We start from the raw sequence: 19526 nt of genomic DNA on the forward strand, positions 1-19526 counted from the left end.
ACACAGAATGTGTTGACTTTAGTGTCCCATGATTGAAATGTAAATCTACTGAATCTTGTTGAAAACGACTTGAGTGAGTGAAAACTTTTACACTCATTATCGACTATCGAGGAGATTCTGGAGCAAAGGCCAAGGCCGGGTTAAAGGTGAGATTAGGCAAGGGCTATTATAAGCATGCACACACATGTTCAGGATACTACATCTTTTTAGTGTTGCATTCTTTACTATATTAATTTCCCCTATGAAAGATGCTGTACAAATCAAGTCTCTTCTTAATATCACAAATGCTTTTTATTACATATAAATACATTCTGTATTGACTTGTGCGTATGTTTTCTTTGCATTGTAACATGCCCGATCTTGAATTTCAAGCTAAATGAATAATTTAACAGGTGCAATGTAGCTGAAAATAAGTAGAACAAATGACACAAGTTACTCTGGATCTCCTGTTTAACAGGTTGAGATCAGAGCTGCGCTCAAACCCCCAAACAGCCTGAGGCAAATTAAATACCTTTTATCAAAGTATATAATAGAAAGAAAAAAGGTTTGAATTCGGCAGTTTTGCTTGCAGTGGGGTATCGTTTGTCACAGTGTTGGATTTTAAAGAATCTGAATCCTTCCGCAAAGAATTTACATACGGTATGTTAATACCTTTTCTCCAATTCGGATGTGTGTTTAACAGTCTGGTTGGAAAACATGTAATACAACATTCATTAGTACAAAAAAGCCTGTGTGTGTGTGGAGTGATGAAATGTGTTTGTAACTACAGTACTATAGAATAGAATAGAATAGAATAGTTATAATGTAACGTATTTGCCAAATGGGAAAGCACATCATGAATGGACAACAGAGTCCAGACAAAACTTGTTCCTATCACTCACGACCCCCCCCCCCCCCACCACCCCCGCACATAAGGTTATTATTTGCTGGCTGTCCAAAGCTCCTATCCAATCATATCACTCACAGGCGGGGCGGGAGCTACCGCGGCCAATAGAAATCTAGAATAAATCCGGCTTTGACCCGCCCCGTCGCGTAAACCGGTTTGAATGTGGGCCTCGACGATAAAAAAGCGAGCCGTCACGTTCTCTGTCCCTCCCTCTCTCGGCTAGCCTCCCGCTCCACTCATCCTGCCCGGAACAACAACAAAAAAACAACCATGTCTGAGAAACTTGGCTACAAAGTCGGTCAGTGTCGATTTATATGATTTCAATCGTCCTTACCTCCGTTGGCGGTATGCTAGCTAGCATGTTGTGAAGTTTGCTGTAACGGCCATGTCGGGTGGCTCTTCTGGAAGCCGGGTTTAGCCTTAAAGCTTATCATGAAACCACGTTCCAGGTTTTGATTTATAGCTCTTTCGGGGCTTCGCTGTAGCTTACATTTGCATTGCGAGCGGGTGTGTGTGTGTGTGTGCGTGTTTACATTTTTAATCGTCATTGTACGTTGTTGGTCATTTTAGCTCCTCGCCGGCAAACTCGCGGTTTTTTAGGGTTTGTTTTAAATCTGAGAATGAATCGACATGGAGCCACCGTACTAGCGCCAAGCGTGGGGCTTCGTCGGCGGCGAACGCAGAATCGACGCCGGCAGCCTCTGGATAATGTAGTTCTTAGCGGAGCCGGACACCCTGCGCCCTAACTGTGCGCGAACTACATTTCCCCGTGATGACCGCTTTCACATGAGTGACAGGAGCAGGCAGAGACCGAGCAACTTGCGTGCCGTAGTAATGATGGGACCACAACACGTGGTGCTCATGTGTAGCAGCTTTGATTATGAAATGAACGATGCGTTTAACATTCACACATATCTGATTCTTAATAAATGGAAAGGCAACATACGAGGGGGAGGGGGTGCAGAAAAGTACTACAAACTTTGCATTGAGTTGTCAGGGAATGCATGTAAAATAGTACATGTTATATTCCAGGCCATCAAAGTAACTAAGTTCTTGGTTAACGTAGTAATTCTTATCAGACCTGTGTGTTGGCCTGATCTGTGAAGCAGCTGGATAGAAGCAGAAGGAGTTGCACAACGCTGGTAAAAGATAACTGGGGCAAAGTCTACACGTTCTCCATTAACTACATGCATATAGAGAACTTCTCAGGGATTTGTCTGTCAAATCCTCACATGTTAATTGATGCAGTCTTACTCATTTACATAAAGCAATCAGATTTTCATTTTTTTCCCCCTGTGTTTTTCTTCAGATGTTGAAATGTACATTGTGTACTATTCTGATGAAATGCTTAGTGGGGTTTGCAGCAAACGGCCGGACGTGCAGCAGAATATTAATATCAATATTAGTTTATATATATATATATATATATATATATATATATATATATATATATATATAGTTATATATATATATATAGTTATATATATATATATATAGTTATATATATATATATATATATATATATATATATATATATATATATATATATATATATATATATAGTTATATATGTTCACAATTTTTCATGTGGATTTTTTCCCCCTCTGTTTCCCAGCATTATAGGGAAAGTTTTAAAAGCTGAATTAATTACATGAGGAAATAATCCACAGATTAGTGGATGATTACACTAATGTCATGTTCTATTGACACAAAGTATTACTTTGTTACACAGGACAACATGGCGAAGGCTGAGTTGACAGATGGCATTAGCTGCTGTAACTGCCATACGAGGGCCATGAGCTAGCCGGCGGTGGATGCTCACATGCACTAAAACCAGCAGCGGACCGGCTATGTAAACAAAGCAGAAAAACAGATTACAACTGACTTGGTTTGCTGCTATATGAACTGAACTTCACATGGAAAACTTTATTTTTTATTCCTGAAGTAAATTACTGAGGGTGTTACTCCTTTTTAAAACCTTGGTTTACACCGATCAAAAACGATTGAGTCAACATTAACAAGCCTGCCTTTGTTCACTTTTCAAAGGACTGTGCCAACCGTTTAAATCGGGCCCGGCCAAAGTTGACTTTGGTCATGTGGGCACATGCCCCTGGTGGATGATGACTTAAAATGCTAATACCAATGGCTTTTTAGATGGGATTTGAACCCCCAAATGCCCACCAGTACAGGAGCTCTGCCAATGTAGCCGTGCAGGACCACACAATGATTCACATCTGACGTTTAGAAATTAACCCAGCTGAGTGGCTTTTTTAGTTTTAGTCACTCCCATTGACCTCAGAGCAAACTGGTGTTCCCTATCCTGTCTTCGGCCGGTCTTTCAGGCCAGTGCCGGTTAGCTGCAGTCGGGGGGGGGGGGGTGTAGCTTGTGGGATCATACCGGTCAGCCGAACAAGGTTCTCGTGCCCTCACGTGCACTGCATCAACTCAGTATGGGGTTCAAGGACACTTTGACATGCTGTTACGAGACGGGGATCAAACTGCCAACCTGGTGGTTAAACAGCCCATTCTACCCACGGCAGATTTTGTAATATCAGGAGGGGACGTTCATAACGTGTTCTGACGTGTTTGAGAAATAAATGTTGTGGCTTGTACTTTCAAAAGGGAATAAATGGGGATGAGATACATTTGTGCTTACTTAACTCAATTTTCAGAAAACACCTCCCCTGTTACATTCATTCCTGTTGTGTTGTGCCAAGTCTCAAGCAATATCTCGACATGTTTATTGCCCTTTTTTGCAAGCATTTGGTTTTATTGGCAGTTAAAATAATTTGCTTCATCAAAACATCTTGGATTTAAATTGGTTGTTAATGAGCACTTGGTGGAAGGTGTAATTTGACAAGCAGGATGTCGTTGGATTACAATTTTAATCTTTAGAGACTGATTTTGATTCGATGACAGAGTGTGCACCGTCGAGGAAGTTGTCGAGGATATGTTTATTGTAATCATGTTTTAACATCTTTTTTTTAATTTTTTTTATCTCTCCTAGCTGACATCAGCCTGGCCGAGTGGGGGCGAAAGGCCATCGACATTGCCGAGAATGAGATGCCCGGTCTGATGAAGATGAGGGAGATGTACGGTCAATCCAAGCCGCTGAAGGGCGCCCGTATCGCCGGCTGCCTCCACATGACCCTGCAGACCGCCGTGCTCATCGAGACCCTAACTGCCCTCGGAGCTGAGGTGACATTTGCCAGCTGCTTTATTACAAGTCTTTTTTTCTCTCTCGGGGCTTTCAGAAAAACATTTTTTCCTACCAGGGTTAAGAGGAGGAGGCGTTAAAATTGCCTTTTTATCACGTAGTTGATTTCAGTATATTTGAGGGCTGTAGCAGTGCAACGGTGTGCAGAAAAAAGGCAAAATTTACATTGGTGTGGTTTCAAAATCAAAAACATTTGAATTTGATAATTTCCGTAAATGTCAAGCATGAGAAACTGGTTCTTAATTAGGGATGATAATTTGGATTTACTTCCTGACTGGGTGGGCCTTCCCTTGTTTAGCCATCATTAACCAACAAGGTGAAAAATTATGGATGGATGGATGGATATACTTTATTGATACCAAGCTGGGAAATTAAAATTAAAGTGTAGCAGCAGCATTACACACAGTGACAACATCGGATGCACCGATCAGCATTTTTTGGGGGCGATATGATCACCGATCACAGGAATCAGAAATCTGCCGATACCGATCACAGAATGGATGGAATAATAATAATAATAATTCTCAATGTGCTGTATTTACAATCAAGTCCACTTTAATCGAGGCAGTCCCTCTCATTATTGAGATTATTATCAGTGGGATCTCTCCCTGCTATTGAGCCGTTTTATGACTGAAAATACTGTTGATGACTGTGTTGTACACAGCGGGCTTGGGATGGGCTTGGGCTTCAGACTCGTGGTGTGAGTGGGACCGGAGTGGAACTAGAACGGTACTTTTATAATAAAAATTCCGCTCTCTGCAAAATCCGCTGCCCGCTTGTGGCCACTTGCTTGTTCAGCTCCGCTTGTGTTGCCTAGAAACATGTGCGCACGCCCGAGCGGAACTGGACCGCTACTTTTTAATAAAAATGCCCCTGTGTGCTTTCACTGCCTACTTGCTCAGCTCCACTCAGAAGGCTGTTATTAAGCTGAAAACGGTTGACGTTCTTCTGCACAGCAGAGCAATCGCTCTGATCCACAGACATGGGACGAGCCTGCTGTGCACACAAGGGTGGCTGTAATTCCTTAAAAGCTCACCACGCGTCACTAGCATTGTTTACACTGGAACTTTGCCGTTGTGAAATTCCCACCCTGCGTCAGGCGCAGAAAAACAGTCTCGGGTAAAAAAATATATAAATATGCGATCGGCTTTTCTGATCTGCACTTTCACGGCAGATATGGGTCCATATCTGCCGATAACAATCGATTTAGAGCATCCCTATGAAAAATGTCTTTTAACTGATGGCATTTATTAAATGGGTAATTATTAACATCCCCAGTTAAAGGGGAAATCCGGTCATTTTGGACCCCATTGCGTTGTCCCCAGGGTCATCCTGACTTTACAGAAGCAAAAAACCTGACAAAAATTGACTTGACCTAGCCCGAGATGTGTACCTGCCTGGCAGGTACAAAATCAAAACTATGAGGGAAAACGTTTTCGTTCTTGCGGTGACTGGGAGGGACGAGCGCACGCTCTGCTATCTACTGCTAATGTCTTCGGGGTGATTTGAGGTGAGTAACTCCTTGCAAAAACTCATATTTATGTCGTTTCGCCACACTATTTGAGCTAAACAAGCGCTGTTGTGTCTCGTAAGGACCCAACCTGTGTTGCATAGGTCTTGGAATTATTTTCTGAGGCCCAGAAAAGCAGATACAATTTGCCCCTATGAGTTAGCATTGGAGCGATTCTCCAAGGCTGCCACGCAGGTATACATCTCTGGCTATCAAGTAAATTTTTGTTGGGTTTTTTGCTTCTGAAAAGTCGGGATAACCCAGGGGACAACGACAATGGGGTCAAAAATGACCGTATTTCTCCTTTTAATAACCTGAAGTTTAACCAAACACGGAAAACTTTTTTTTTTTCTTTTTTTTTTTTAGATTTTAAAATGTTCTAGTCCAGTTAAAACCTGTTTTGGCTCTGTCAATATTCATGTTTTTTCTTTTCTTTTGTTCTTCGTTCATATGAATCATAAACTTTTTGTGTGGATGACAGGCAGATAGTTAAATATAAAAATGCTACCATACTTTGGAACACACAATCTCTTTCTGCCTGAATCTGCTTCTTCATAGAAGAGTTTTACCCGTAAAATGCCCATTTTAACCTCTGCCTACTCTCTTGCTAAAGTGCACTACAGCAGTAGTTGCTGAAAGAGCGAGGACAAGGTTATTGATTCATTTAACTGAACAAACTGTCTCAGTGAGTCTGGATTTCCTGCCTGCCTCAAGGCTGCCGTGTTCTGTTATCATGCTGGTTGTTATCTTTCCAACCAGGACTGGTTTCATCCTGTGGGAACCAGCAGAGATTATGACAACCTCTTATTGATTCTGCTTCTCTTTTGGTGGTGGTGATACTCTCTAATTCTTCCAATTCCTTCCCTCTTTACTATCTTTTTTTGTTTGTGGGTTCTTGTTAAGTCTTTGTATCCTAAAACATACATTTTGAATGATCGCTGTCTCTATGCTGCTTGGCTTGAATTTCATTTTACAGTAGTACCTAGTTTAGTAGGAGGAAACTACATTACTGAACAGCAAACGATGATGTATGAATCTTTTGGTTATTATTTGCATGTTATTGACTATATGCCCTTTTTGAGGCGTTAGTGCCCAACTTAAAGTGTTGCAGCTGTGGGAGGGAGGGAGGGATCTGCACCGAGGACTTGGAGTGATTCTCACCACCGACGGTACCGCTTATCCCATATTCAGGGTCGTGGGAAGAATGAGATAAAAAATTATAATGTATTGTCTTTCAGTGGTGTAATTGTGATGAGGTAATGACACAACAAAATGTAATGGAACCAAAACACTGGAATCACTTTACCATATATTGTGCTTTTGTGGTTTGTTTAAATCGGACTGGATTTTTCACTTCTCTACCATGATAGTGAGCTAGACACTTAATTGGAACGTAATCAAAGGAAAGTGAATGAGTCGAGGCTCACATTCTCCCCTTGCTGACGCTCTCTCGCTCTTCCTCCTCAGGTTCAGTGGTCGAGCTGTAACATCTTCTCCACTCAGGATCACGCTGCTGCTGCCATTGCCAAGACTGGCGTTCCAGGTAACGACCACCTCCTCTGTCTGTATGTTAAATATCCTGTCAACTAGCTGTGTGTTATGACCTTCTGGCACATGCCAGAAAAATTGATTTATGTGAAACAACGCGCATAAAGTACATCTTTTATTGTGTTGGGTGCTTAAAGAGACCGTCCTGTAAACATGGGCCGATCTGAGAATTTAACGTCACTATTATCCCGATAATCAGCAAAAATGTGCTTGAATTTAAAAAAAAAAGAAAGTTTGTCACCTAAACATCACTTTACATTTTGTTAAGAAACAAATTTTTATTGGGTCACGGAGAAGAAAATAATCAATCTTTAATAAGACGATCATAAGGCTCGATAGATGACTTCACTATTATTTAAGATGATCCCAATAATAGAAATTCCGATCAACTCCATTGAGTTTTTTTTTTTTAATCACGATAAAATCCTATATCCTCCCATCATGATGTGAGGCTGAAATCTAGTCTTTTTTTCTCTCCTTTTTGGCCTTCTTGCCAAACATGCTGGCATTTCTCTCAACCACAGATGAGCTTTTCAGAAACTTTCCAGGCTAGTTAAATCTGAAATGCCAGCGTTAAACGAGGAAAGCTGTGAGGTAGTTTGTTTAAAAGACAATTGCACGGAGGCCAGTCACACAAAGGGGGGTGTAGTCGTGATTCACAGTTGACTTAAATGTACTTCATGCTTACTGTGGTGAAGCCAGCGTGATAACATGACTAAAAATCCTCAGATGATTCTCAGATAGTCATAAACGGTTTGTAACAGACAGACAATTCTAACAAATGTGGATGAGAAGTCCATGCCTTTTGCGTAAACTGTGTCTCAGCTCGCCACTGTCACTCTGTAACACTTGTGTGTGGGTGATGTTGGGGAAAACAATGAACGTATTTGGATTTAGGTGGGAATCGTGTCACGTTGCACACAGAAGGAAAGACAATGAGCAAGTATGTCTCTCTCTTTGTGCAGTGTATGCGTGGAAAGGTGAGACCGATGAAGAGTACGTGTGGTGCATCGAACAGACCTTGTACTTCAAGGACGAGAAGCCCCTCAACATGATCCTGGATGACGGAGGAGACCTCACCAACATGGTCCACACAAAGTATCCCAAACTGCTGGCAGGTTGGTTTGTTTCCACATGCTGTCTTTGAATTATGAGGGCCGTGTTTATTTTCTCTGGTTCATGTTGGGTTTGAGGAAAAAAGGCTCAAAGTCTCATTGATGACGATACATGATCGACCTTCTGTCGCTTTAAAGAGGTGAATTAAACCTAGATCACGGAGGTGCTAGGCCATCGGTACGGCTTCACAAAAGGTGAACACCTGCACACCACAATTTATCAAGGACAACACTTCGATCTTCATCCTCGTCAGGGCAGAATATTTTAACAGAGGTAAAAACACATCGATATTCATACATAATGCACACCAATCAGGAAACAAGCTCCACGTGGTTTCTCCAAAACACCAGCCAAAAAACATGCCCATATTTAAACGTAGTGCATGCGTGATAACACGTCCACGTTGGATGTTTTATCACACCTGCCATAGAGCTTGTTTCCTGATTAGTGTGAATATGGATGTGATTGTAGATGTTTTTTTCCGCCCCTCCTGTTAAAATATTCCGAGATGCAAGCGAGATGGAAAAGTTGTCCTTGAATAAATTGGAGTGTGCAGGTGTTATTCACCTTTTTTTTTTTTTTTTTTCAGAATGATCTTCTACCCTTTACATTTGTGAGGGTTTTAGATTAGGTCTCACTGTTTTACCAACTGTCAAGTCAGTTCTCTGGTCAATCAGGCATCATTTTGGGGTCCTTTTTCTGTAAAATGCCTACTACGGGGAAACTAATTTTAACCCCAAAATGTCCCCGAATGAGTCATTTAACTTTAAGCTGTAGGGAAGCGCTTTGGACACTAGATGGCGTCAGTGGTCTGAGACCGGCTGGTTTGGAGGGCAACTTCATTCATCCATTATACTTATTTTTGAACTTAGTCACAGCCACAATTTTTTTTAAATTTTTGTCTTGGAGCCACTTCCTTCTAAAGTTACAAATACATAAGATATTGTGATTGTCACTGGAAAGTCTTAATTATTTTGTACACATTTTTTTAATTTTCCAACAATGGGATCATTTCCTCTTTCTCGGTAACAAGAGATTTCTCACCAGATATTATTTGTATTTCTGCATATTTGTGACGATTCTCACAATTTTTTTTAATTCTTTAGGAACAGGTACAATAGATTTTAAATATTTCATCAACGTTCTGACGTGACTTGCTGTGGGACGACATTGTCTCTTTAGCTGATCGTGACGGGGAATTCAGCTGTCGAAGCAGAATCGAGACAGATTTGTGAAGAACATGACCAAATAATTTGTATCATAGGTGTTAAAGCAACAAAGAATTTGATGGCTGGTTGCTAGACTGGCAACCACTTTTAAAACTCCTAGTTTCAATAACATGAAAGCATCTTATTCAATTGACTTTTTTCAGGTATCCGTGGCGTATCGGAGGAGACTACTACAGGAGTCCACAACCTGTACAAGATGATGAAAAAGGGCGAGCTGAAAATGCCCGCAATCAATGTCAACGACTCCGTCACAAAGGTAAGCAGGCTGTAGGACAAAAATATCTAATACTCCTTTAAGTACCACCTTTTTGAAGTTTGTTGAATGAATGACTGTCTCTAAAATGTGTCACCTTGCAGGTTTGATTATTTGTCTGATGTCCGATTCAAACGACAAACTTGACTTCTAGTTGACTGAAATAATCTCCACAATTTGAGTTGAATGCTTCAAGTATAATAAATATACAGCTAAATTGAATGGTCCCTGAACTAGAGGTCATGAGAATGCTCTGACTCATTTAAATTTATGGAGAAAATGTATAAATCTGACACTGGGCCGTCAGGGAGAGTTTGACTGTCTCTCAGGGAAAAATGCTCAACATCCTGCTCACCAATAATCTATTTGTCTCTCTCCCTGCAGAGCAAGTTCGACAACCTGTACGGCTGCAGGGAGAGCCTTATCGATGGCATCAAGAGAGCCACTGATGTGATGATCGCCGGTAAAGTCGCCGTGGTGGCGGGCTATGGTGACGTGGGCAAAGGCTGCGTCCAGGCTCTGCGTGGGTTCGGCGCTCGCGTCATCGTCACAGAGATCGACCCCATCAACGCCCTGCAGGCAGCCATGGAGGGTAGGTGGTGGTGATGGCGACGCCATGTTAATGCCGTGAACACTGGTTTTAAACTATCACTAAGACATCTCGCTGCTCTGCTGCTTGTGTTCATCCTCGGTTTCTCTGCAGGATACGAGGTGACCACCATGGATGAGGCGTGCAAGGAAGGAAATATCTTTGTCACCACCACCGGCTGTGAGGACATCATCATGGGACAGTGAGTGTGACCAACACCAGAACTAATCTGACATGAGTGAATGAATTATCCCATGCAGTGATGAAGTACTATAATTTTAAAATGGTGAATATTGTGTGTTGCCTTCAGTCACTTTGAGCACATGAAGGACGACGCCATCGTTTGTAACATCGGACACTTTGACTGTGAGATCGACATGAGCTGGCTCAACAAAAACGCCGCCAAGAAGATCAACATCAAGCCACAGGTAGGAAAAATGTGGACTTTATGAATTTTCCAATTTAATTATGTTTTCATATCCTAGAACTGAAATCTTCAACAGGGGTTCCCCCAGGGGGTCTGCAGGGTTACTGCAGGGGGTCCCTGAAATGATTTGATCTCAAACTTGTTTGTTAAATAAAGGTGAAATAATTCTGAATTTGTGTTTTGTTTTCTCGCACATCGGTCTGTATCTGAACCGTCACAGAAGCCTTAATCCTCTTCCTCCTCCCCAGGTCGATCGCTATCGTATGAAGAGCGGCCGCCACATCATCATCCTGGCTGAGGGCAGACTGGTCAACCTGGGCTGTGCCATGGGACATCCGTCCTTCGTCATGAGCAACTCTTTCACCAACCAGGTACTGAGAGTTTGTGTGAGCCAGAGAAAACATGGCAGTAAAAATGTTGACTGTTAAAGGCCTTCACACCAGGGGGAGTGTCTAATAATTAATTCTCACTTTTACATGCCTTGACAAAGGTGAAGCATGCCAGATCCCCTCCTTCCATTATCACCTTTCACAACAAGAGCTCCAACCATGTGCACTACATTCCCGTTTACCAGAGGGAACCCGCATTCACTCGGAGCACTTTACATTTACAAGGCTGGCTGTTTATCCTGCTGGTTTTAGTCACATTTCACCATCAAAATAATGATGTGATAATTTGTTAACAATATTCTGCTGAACAAAATACGTATCAACGTTTGCTACAGAGATTCTTTCTCAATAATCCACAAGCCACAGGAAAAATCCCTTATTTATTTATTTATTTATTTTGGGAACCAGTGTGAAACTTGCTTTCAAATGTTACCTTTCAAAATGGATCATCCGTGGACTGCTCTGGCTTTGCAAATGTTTTAAAATCTTTTATGGATAGTGTGCAACTATCACAAATTAAATTTGTTTCTGATGTGTCATTTATTTGCAACACCCCAAGTGTATGAAGGCCTCAACTCACCGGCAGCTGGACTTGCTAAGATGACACTACAGCTGCAACACAGTTCCTGTGTGAGTCTCATCTCCTGTCCTTTTTTTCCCCCCGTAGGTTCTGGCTCAGATCGAGTTGTGGACCAACACCGACAAATACCCCATTGGAGTCTACTTCTTGCCCAAGAAGGTCAGAAGCCCCACTTAATTGATAACACTGTGTATTTTGTGCAGTACATCACTTAGGCTGCAGAGGGAAATTAAATGATTCCAGATTAGTGATTATTAGATAAGATTAATCACATCCTGCACTTTAAACATATGGGACAGTTGTTTTTCCTGCTTGGATGAGCCATACTGGTCTCTTCTTTCCATTTTATTGAGCTATTAAACAAGGGGTCAGAAAACTTGGCAGATATCACTTCAATCCTCGATAACCATCTAAAACCAAGGGGTCTTTTTTTTTACACAAGACTTGAACTCTAGATGTTCATTCAGGATGGAACGGATATATTAAAGATATAGATCAAGCTGGGTGACGTTTTAAAAAGCGATATGATCTCAGCTCGGTTCCTTTTACAGTGATCTTGGCATGAAGTGTGTTTCAGTTAAGCCCAAAAACCGCAGTGAATAAATATTAAAGCAGGAAATCCCAGATGTGATGTTTTAACAGTGATAGAGAGCATTAACATCAAAGGGGAGCGGGGGGTTCATAAGACGGGCAGGAATTGAAAGATTAAAAAAAATGAAACGGGAAGCTGCTGTTGAACGCAACAGATTTATTTGGTGCTTTACAGTAAAAAGCCATGAGATAATGTGGAGCTTTAAGGAGCGGGGTTATGGCCTCCAGAACATCTTCCCTCCATCAAGATGACCCGCTTCCTTCCATATAAGTCCTTCATGTTCACTGAAATACTCCTCGCTGTGAAACAGAAGACTATTCTTATGCAACGGATCACTTATCAAATCCATTAAGACTCTGAAATACTGGTCGTTGGACGGACATGTTTTGTTGATCATCGTGTGCTCGAATAAGGGTCACTAAGGTTCTTAGTATCAGAAGTAGTGTCTGTCCTTGTCACAAAAGGTGATATACCATCACATATTGAAGTTTGTAAATGTGAGGAAATTATGTGGGTGTCGAAGTATCGCATCCCATTGATACGAGTTGACTTGAGCAAGTATTATTTTTTTCTCAAAGTAGAAATTATTGTGGGAACTTGAGCATCGCCAAACCTTTAGTTCCAGCCTCTCTAGTTTGAAGACTTTCTGCTCTTCCTCCGTTTCTATTTTTATAAAACGGATTATTTGGCGATTTAGAAATTTCTCCTCGGGTTATTGTCGGAAATGTTAGCGATTACGTTTTTTTTTTTTATTAACAAATGAAGAAGAGAAGAATTCTACATAATGAAGATGATCATTAGGTGCGTCACACAGCCCTCCAGGATGGAAAATCTATGCTATGTGACATATTTTTACATGTACGGCATCGAGGGCTAGAAGGGCTTCAGATGTATTTTTAAGTGATACCAGTAGAGGACTTTGTTCTATGGATGCGGTGTGTCATGTCCTGCTGGCGGGCTCATCTCCTCATACCGTTGGTCAATTTCCATTATCTGGGAAAATTATAAATATCGTTTTAGAGAAGTAAAAAATGGAGCCCAATTTAAAAAATAAATAAATACAGGATACAAAAAAATAAATAAAATGTCATTATTAAAAATTGAGTTAGCGGACGAAACCCAAACCACATGTCGGGAGCAGATCTGATAAAGTGCTTCCAGATAGAAGCACTTTAAACCATTTTCAGGACCAAGCTGGGAATCTGTTGATTGGATGAAACCTCAGAGGTGGGACCTTCTTCTAAAACATGATTCAGATGGGGTTGCTGTGGTTTAAAAAAAAAAAAAAAAAAAAACACACAAGATGAGGAAGTGCTGCATATGTGACCCAACCTAACCTGAATTTTGAACCTTTCTCACTTAAAAAAAGATGACTGTTATCTTTGACACAACACAAATATTTCTTAACGAAATGTAAAGTGATAACAGGAAGTTTTTGTGGCCATTTTAACAGTTTGAAGCATATTTTTGATTCACCGGGATGATATAAATATCGTTAACCGCCATCTTTGCATCACCTTGCACTATCTTGAATAGGTAAACCAGCCATACGTGCGTATGATTGATCACATTGTCATATGCAGGTGTAATTGAAAACCTACTCATGTTAAGTCTTGATAAATGACAACAAAGTTCAGTTTCCTCATGAGGTAGTTTTACGATACAAACATCCCGACTCCCTCATGTGACGCAATGGCGTACTGCATTTATAAATATAGAAGGCGATGGAAGACATTCTGCACATTTTTGGGGCCAACCAATAACCACTCCTGTGACCCTCCTGAGGTGCCCGACTCAGTCTTTGGGTGCGAGTACATATACCTGGCCCCAACAAAATGTATGCGTTTTCTACCTTCTTGTTGTGTTAAAGAAAAAAAATGCCAATTTATTCTAATGGAAAACTCTCCCATTTCTCTCTCCGTATGTCAACAGCTGGATGAGCAGGTCGCCGCCGCCCACCTGGATAAGCTGGGAGTGAAGCTGACCAAGCTGTCGGACAAGCAGGCCAAGTACCTGGGTCTGCCCACCGAGGGGCCCTTCAAACCGGACCACTATCGCTACTGAGCGGTCCCCCGCCCGGCTGGGAAAGAGGCGAAAGGACGAGGTGTGGCTAGAACGGTGTTGGTGTTTAGGTGTAGCAGGGCTCGGTGGGTGGGAGCACTTTGACAGGTTGGTCAGTGGGCACCAGTTTGACTATCAGGGATCCACAGACATGTTTGTTCCCTTTTTTTTTTTAATTAAGCTCATCAAACGCTGAAGAAAAGTATTTCACAAGCTGCATCCTGTGTCAGTATCTGATGACTGACACGGTTGAAGTTTGGATACCTTGATCTGCTTGTATGAAGCTGAGCTCAAACTTAATCTACCATCCAACAGCTGGTACTGAACCGCAAAGACGATTTGAGGTGAATTTACTGGCCAACTGACCCAAAGCTTAGCTTTATGTCTGTACATCGAAAGAGAAACGTTTTTCTTTTAGACGAGTCAAAGTGACGTCCAACCTTTTTGTATTTCAACAACTAATTTTCTCTCAACCTCTCCTTGTTTTACTCTAAACACACCAACATCTTCAGTCATCTGCCGTCTCTCCTCTCTCATCAAAAACAAAGTGCTACTCCTCTGGCTAATTCCTCTTCGTCATTCCCTCTCCATTAGTGGAATCAAATGAACCCTGATGCTTCTTCTACCTGAGCTCCAGGCAGAAGGCAGCAGAATTGTGCATCTTCTCTAATGAATCGAGGCAGACTGTTTAGCGTACAGTGGCCATATTCCCTTATATTTACATTAACGCTGCCCTGTTTTAGCACTTAATATGAAAACTGTACGTGAGCTGTGCGAGAAGATGCTTGTGGCGTTCTAGGGTAGTTCCTGTCGTCCAGGGTTACCGGTAAAGAGGAGCACTGCTGCCAAAGGAAACTACCAAACCACACGAAGTCTTATTCTTTGTTGCCTGAGTTTTTCTTTTTTGTGATTTAATTGAATTAGACTTGAAGAGCCAAAACTTGTGCAACAGCCCCCCCCTTCCTCTGATGTTAAAAAGCAGTCACGGTTTTCATCCTGATTGGCTACAGTGAGAAATTAAACGGTTACAGCCAGAAATGAGTTCAACTTCTTGTAAACGATGGAATGAAAATAAAAAAAATAATAATAATGTTGACTATGGATTGTTTCTGCTTGTGTGGTCGTTTTGATAACCCCCCCCCCCCCCCCCCCCCCCCATCAGCAAAATAAACTGGTCTTTCCGTGTATTAGATAATGGAATCGACGTTCAGGCTCCCTCATGTGACTAAAAGGTGTTTTGTAGATGGAAATGTTTAATTCAGGCAACTTTGTGTGTCAAGCACCATTTCATTCAACAAGACAATTCGTAGTGTTTCACAGAACAATTTAAAAAAAAAAACTAAAAGGTAAAACTATTGATGCTTTTTTTTCTTTTCTTTTTTTTTTTTTTTTTAAGAACTGTAAAGACACTGTAAAACTATTGGAGAAACTAATTTAGTGACCATTGTAAAATCTCATAACCCCGTCTTTGTGAAAACTGGATCTGGATTAGAGCGCCTGTATCTCAAAATGTAGACATGAAAGCCGCTTCTGATGAAACGACCTCCTTCATAACTTCCTTTTAAAGAGGATGGAGCTTCACTTTCTTTGGTGAGTAGTCGGCTCCTCGGTCATATACGCCTCCCTGGAGAAAGTGGGTGATCTAAAGGCCCCTGTGATGAAATCCATACATACTTTAATAGCAACATTCCTGGTCTGAACCCAGCTGTGGACTTTCATGACATGCCATCCCTCTTCGCTCCCCTCATTTCCGGGAAAACCTCCCCATCGCCTTCTGATGGGGGGGGGGGGGGGGAGCAAGGCATTAAACATTTAAATATATACAGGTGGTAAGCTACACAATCTAACTCCCCTTATCTCATCTCTGACAGTTTAAACCCCAGAGGCTGGCCAGCTTAGTGAAAAAAAACATCCGCTAAATGTTCTAATGAAGTGACAAAAGTGGTTTTGAAAAGTGAAGCCAACGCATAATTTATAAGACATTATAAATGTTTATAATTTGTTATAACGTCACCTCTTCTCTTGTTCCTCAGTATTATACTCGTAAATGAATCTGGGCTGCACCACTCGTCGGCCGAGTCCTTGGGCACGGCACAAGACCCTCTAATGAGGCTGTTTAGAGTTTAACAGTTTTATTTACATCCCGAACAAAATGTCCCAATGGCACCAACACAGAATCCAATTAGTTCCGTATTTAATGTGGAAGGTACGATTTGTAGCACCGATATTGTGGTATCATATTTTGCTGCTGGTATTTTGGATGAGAAGCTTCTGTTTGGCCTTAGAACCCAAACGCGGTGGGGGGGGGGGGGGTCCCCCCCAAGCCCAACACTTTGATAAGATTGCTGCTGCACAGTCCTCCGGGCATCGATCGACGCTCCTATTCCATGATAAAAATTGAGTTAGCGGACAAAACGCAAAGCAGATGTCAGACGAGCAGATCTGATACAGATCACACTTTAAATGCTTTTCAGGACCACGCTGGAAGTCTGCTGATGTTAGACCTCAGAGGTGGGAGAGTGGGACCTTCTTCTAAAACAGGAGACGGGTGAGGTCGCTGTAAAAACCACAACAGCAAAACACGTTGTGGAAGCGCTGCCTGTGTGACTCAACAAAACCTGAGCTTTGAACCCGATGATACGTGAGGTGAGCTTCAGTTGTTCAGCCACGCCGTCGATCAATATCTTGGACTCGTGCAGGTTAGCAGATTTGATCACGGATTAATATATATGTTGATTGTAGTGGATTTTTGTCAGGATAAACAGAGATGACTACGAGTAGTTATGGTAGAGAAATACAGGACACAAAAATACATTTTATTCATGCAATGAGACCTTATGATTTATGATCATCTTATTTAAGTATTTGTTTTCCACAACAACAAAAAAAGTTGAGGAGGAAACCTTTACTGGCCTCCAGATCGGTCTCTAGTTTAAATTCTTGAAAAAGGAGCCGTGTGCCGACAAAATCAGAGGACGCGATGCATTCAGCTACATTGAGGAGGTGTAGGTGAAGGCTCCCTTTTTAATGAGGAAAATGCTTAAAAATCAGACTTCTGCAGTATGATTTAAAAGCTGCAAAAATGCAGACCTGAAAACTGCTTCTTTTGTTACAAAAACAAAACCCAATTCCTTCTGTAGTTCATTGCAAGTGATCTGCAGAATAAGCTTAGTATAACTACATTGGAAGAGTGGTAGGGACCTTTCCAATCACATTTGAAAGGTCACTTTCAAATGTGATTGACTCTAAATGCACCATCATTTACTAAATGATCATCATGCTGGATTGAAGAAGACTTGGAACTGGAGATTGAGACCATAAAAACATGTTTACTGAGATAATAAATCAAGAGAGAAGTAGGGTCATTTTCTCATGGACAATCAAGAGGTCATTCTTATCTTCACCCACCTGCCTACCCTATTTCATTCGGTAATACGTCACGGTAGCTTGATACTGCACCATAGCAGACTGGGCAGACACTTAAATGGAACATTAAGAGGGTGAATACAGAAAAATTGTGTTTTATTTAACATTAGAGTGTACAAACATTCTAGCAGAAACCCCAAACACAAGTGAATGAGCATGATACACCCCCATACACACTACAGAGCGATGTCAGCTTTAATGTGTCTGTTTCAACGTCGAAACCAGTTTATTCAGTCGAAAGATTAATGACCAGGGCCCGGTTTCCCGAAGCCTTCTTAAAGCCTTCTTAACGCTACGTTATTCGTAACCCCTACTTAGAGTTCCTACTTAACATTTTGCGTGTTTCCCGAAACGTTCTTTGCTACGAATCTCTTTCGTACGTCATACGTTGGTAAGAGTGGTCTGGAGCACTCTTAGAGCCTTCTTAGCTCTACCGTAGCGATGTTTCAGCTCCTGGCGCTAGTCGCCGCCACTGTAGGCTACAGTAACCCAGAAATCCCCGTTGTGCATGGAACTGCACATTGCCAGTGTTGTGTTTCACCAATGGTGTCCATTTCGACCGATTGTGGCGATGAACAACGTAAAAACGTGAATGTATTGTTACGCACACTCTCGATATAGAAAAAATATTTATTTGATCCTTTCCAGGAACAAAAAAGCAATCCAATGCGCTTAAAAAACCAACAAAGTATGTTACCAGGCTACGCTCATCCATCGGCCAACTGAAACGTTCGTCAGCCCCCATGACGATGACAAACGTCAAATAACATACGAGAACAAATAAGATAATAATACGAAATCATTTTGTCATACAAAAACCTTCCATACTCCAAAGCCACAAATAAATGATATTAAAAGTAAAAAACAGCAAAGTGGCTGCAACAAATGGTTTTAAGTCATTCATGAAGAAAATAAAAATAAAATGCGCATGCATTTCATCACAAGGCTTTACCGCAACCTCAGTAGCCTAGGTATATTACAATGTCATTTAATTAGCCCATTAGGCCTAGTCAATGTGAAGGCATGCTGAATCCTGCAAGCATTTTGTGAAATTGGCACATTGACAAACAATTAGGGTCTGAGTGGCTAAAATGTCATAAATGGACACCCGGTGACGGTTGTGAACGGTGGCAAAACTGTGGCAGCGATACAACGCATCCTTGTGCTGAACCAAAGACGTCGCCGTCCTCGCAGCCGTTTAGTTGGGATACATAATTTCATAAGGATCAACTTCAATCCCATGGATATATTGACCGACGCTGCTATATTGAGCTATATACGAGTGGTAACCACACGTTTATAAGTGTAATTCTGTCAGGAGAATGACTCTGCATCGCCAGTGATATCTATTACTATTTGGTGACCACCAGAAGCTTGTCATCATACGTTTACTTAAGGTCAATGATGTTATTTCTGAATTCATTTGTTAGAGGAAGAACAAACTGCAGTTTCCCTTTAATACACACTGCATTTACGCCTTCTAAATGCAGTGTGCTTTGCCATAGGGTGCAGCTCCCCCAAGTTTTTATTAAAAGCCCGTTCCGCGAATGAACTTGTGATTTTATTTAACAAGCAGTGTTTCACTTGTGTTTAAATATGATATGCAATAAAGTCAACATCTCTGGTCCGGAGATGGGAACGCACCCTTCGGAGGGCCATTTATCATCTTGGCTTTACTGTTGAAGCTGCCTCAGATCTTCACT

The 19526-nt window shown here is 41.5% G+C and overlaps 1 protein-coding gene across 1 annotated transcript; it reads left to right on the forward strand.

Moving 5' to 3' along the window:
- The first annotated feature begins 1039 nt into the window (after positions 1–1039).
- Positions 1040–15498, forward strand: ahcy (adenosylhomocysteinase). Its single transcript, XM_084024390.1, has 11 exons — positions 1040–1184; positions 3894–4084; positions 7081–7156; positions 8127–8279; positions 9650–9762; positions 10144–10351; positions 10463–10550; positions 10659–10776; positions 11024–11146; positions 11832–11903; positions 14269–15498. The coding sequence occupies exons 1-11, from the start codon at positions 1157–1159 to the stop codon at positions 14398–14400; spliced, it is 1302 nt and encodes a 433-aa protein (XP_083880516.1). The 5' UTR covers positions 1040–1156; the 3' UTR covers positions 14401–15498.
- The last annotated feature ends 4028 nt before the right edge of the window (positions 15499–19526 follow it).

This window comes from Eutrigla gurnardus (genome assembly GCF_963514095.1).
Source record: "Eutrigla gurnardus genome assembly, chromosome: 2".
NCBI lineage: Eukaryota > Metazoa > Chordata > Actinopteri > Perciformes > Triglidae > Eutrigla > Eutrigla gurnardus.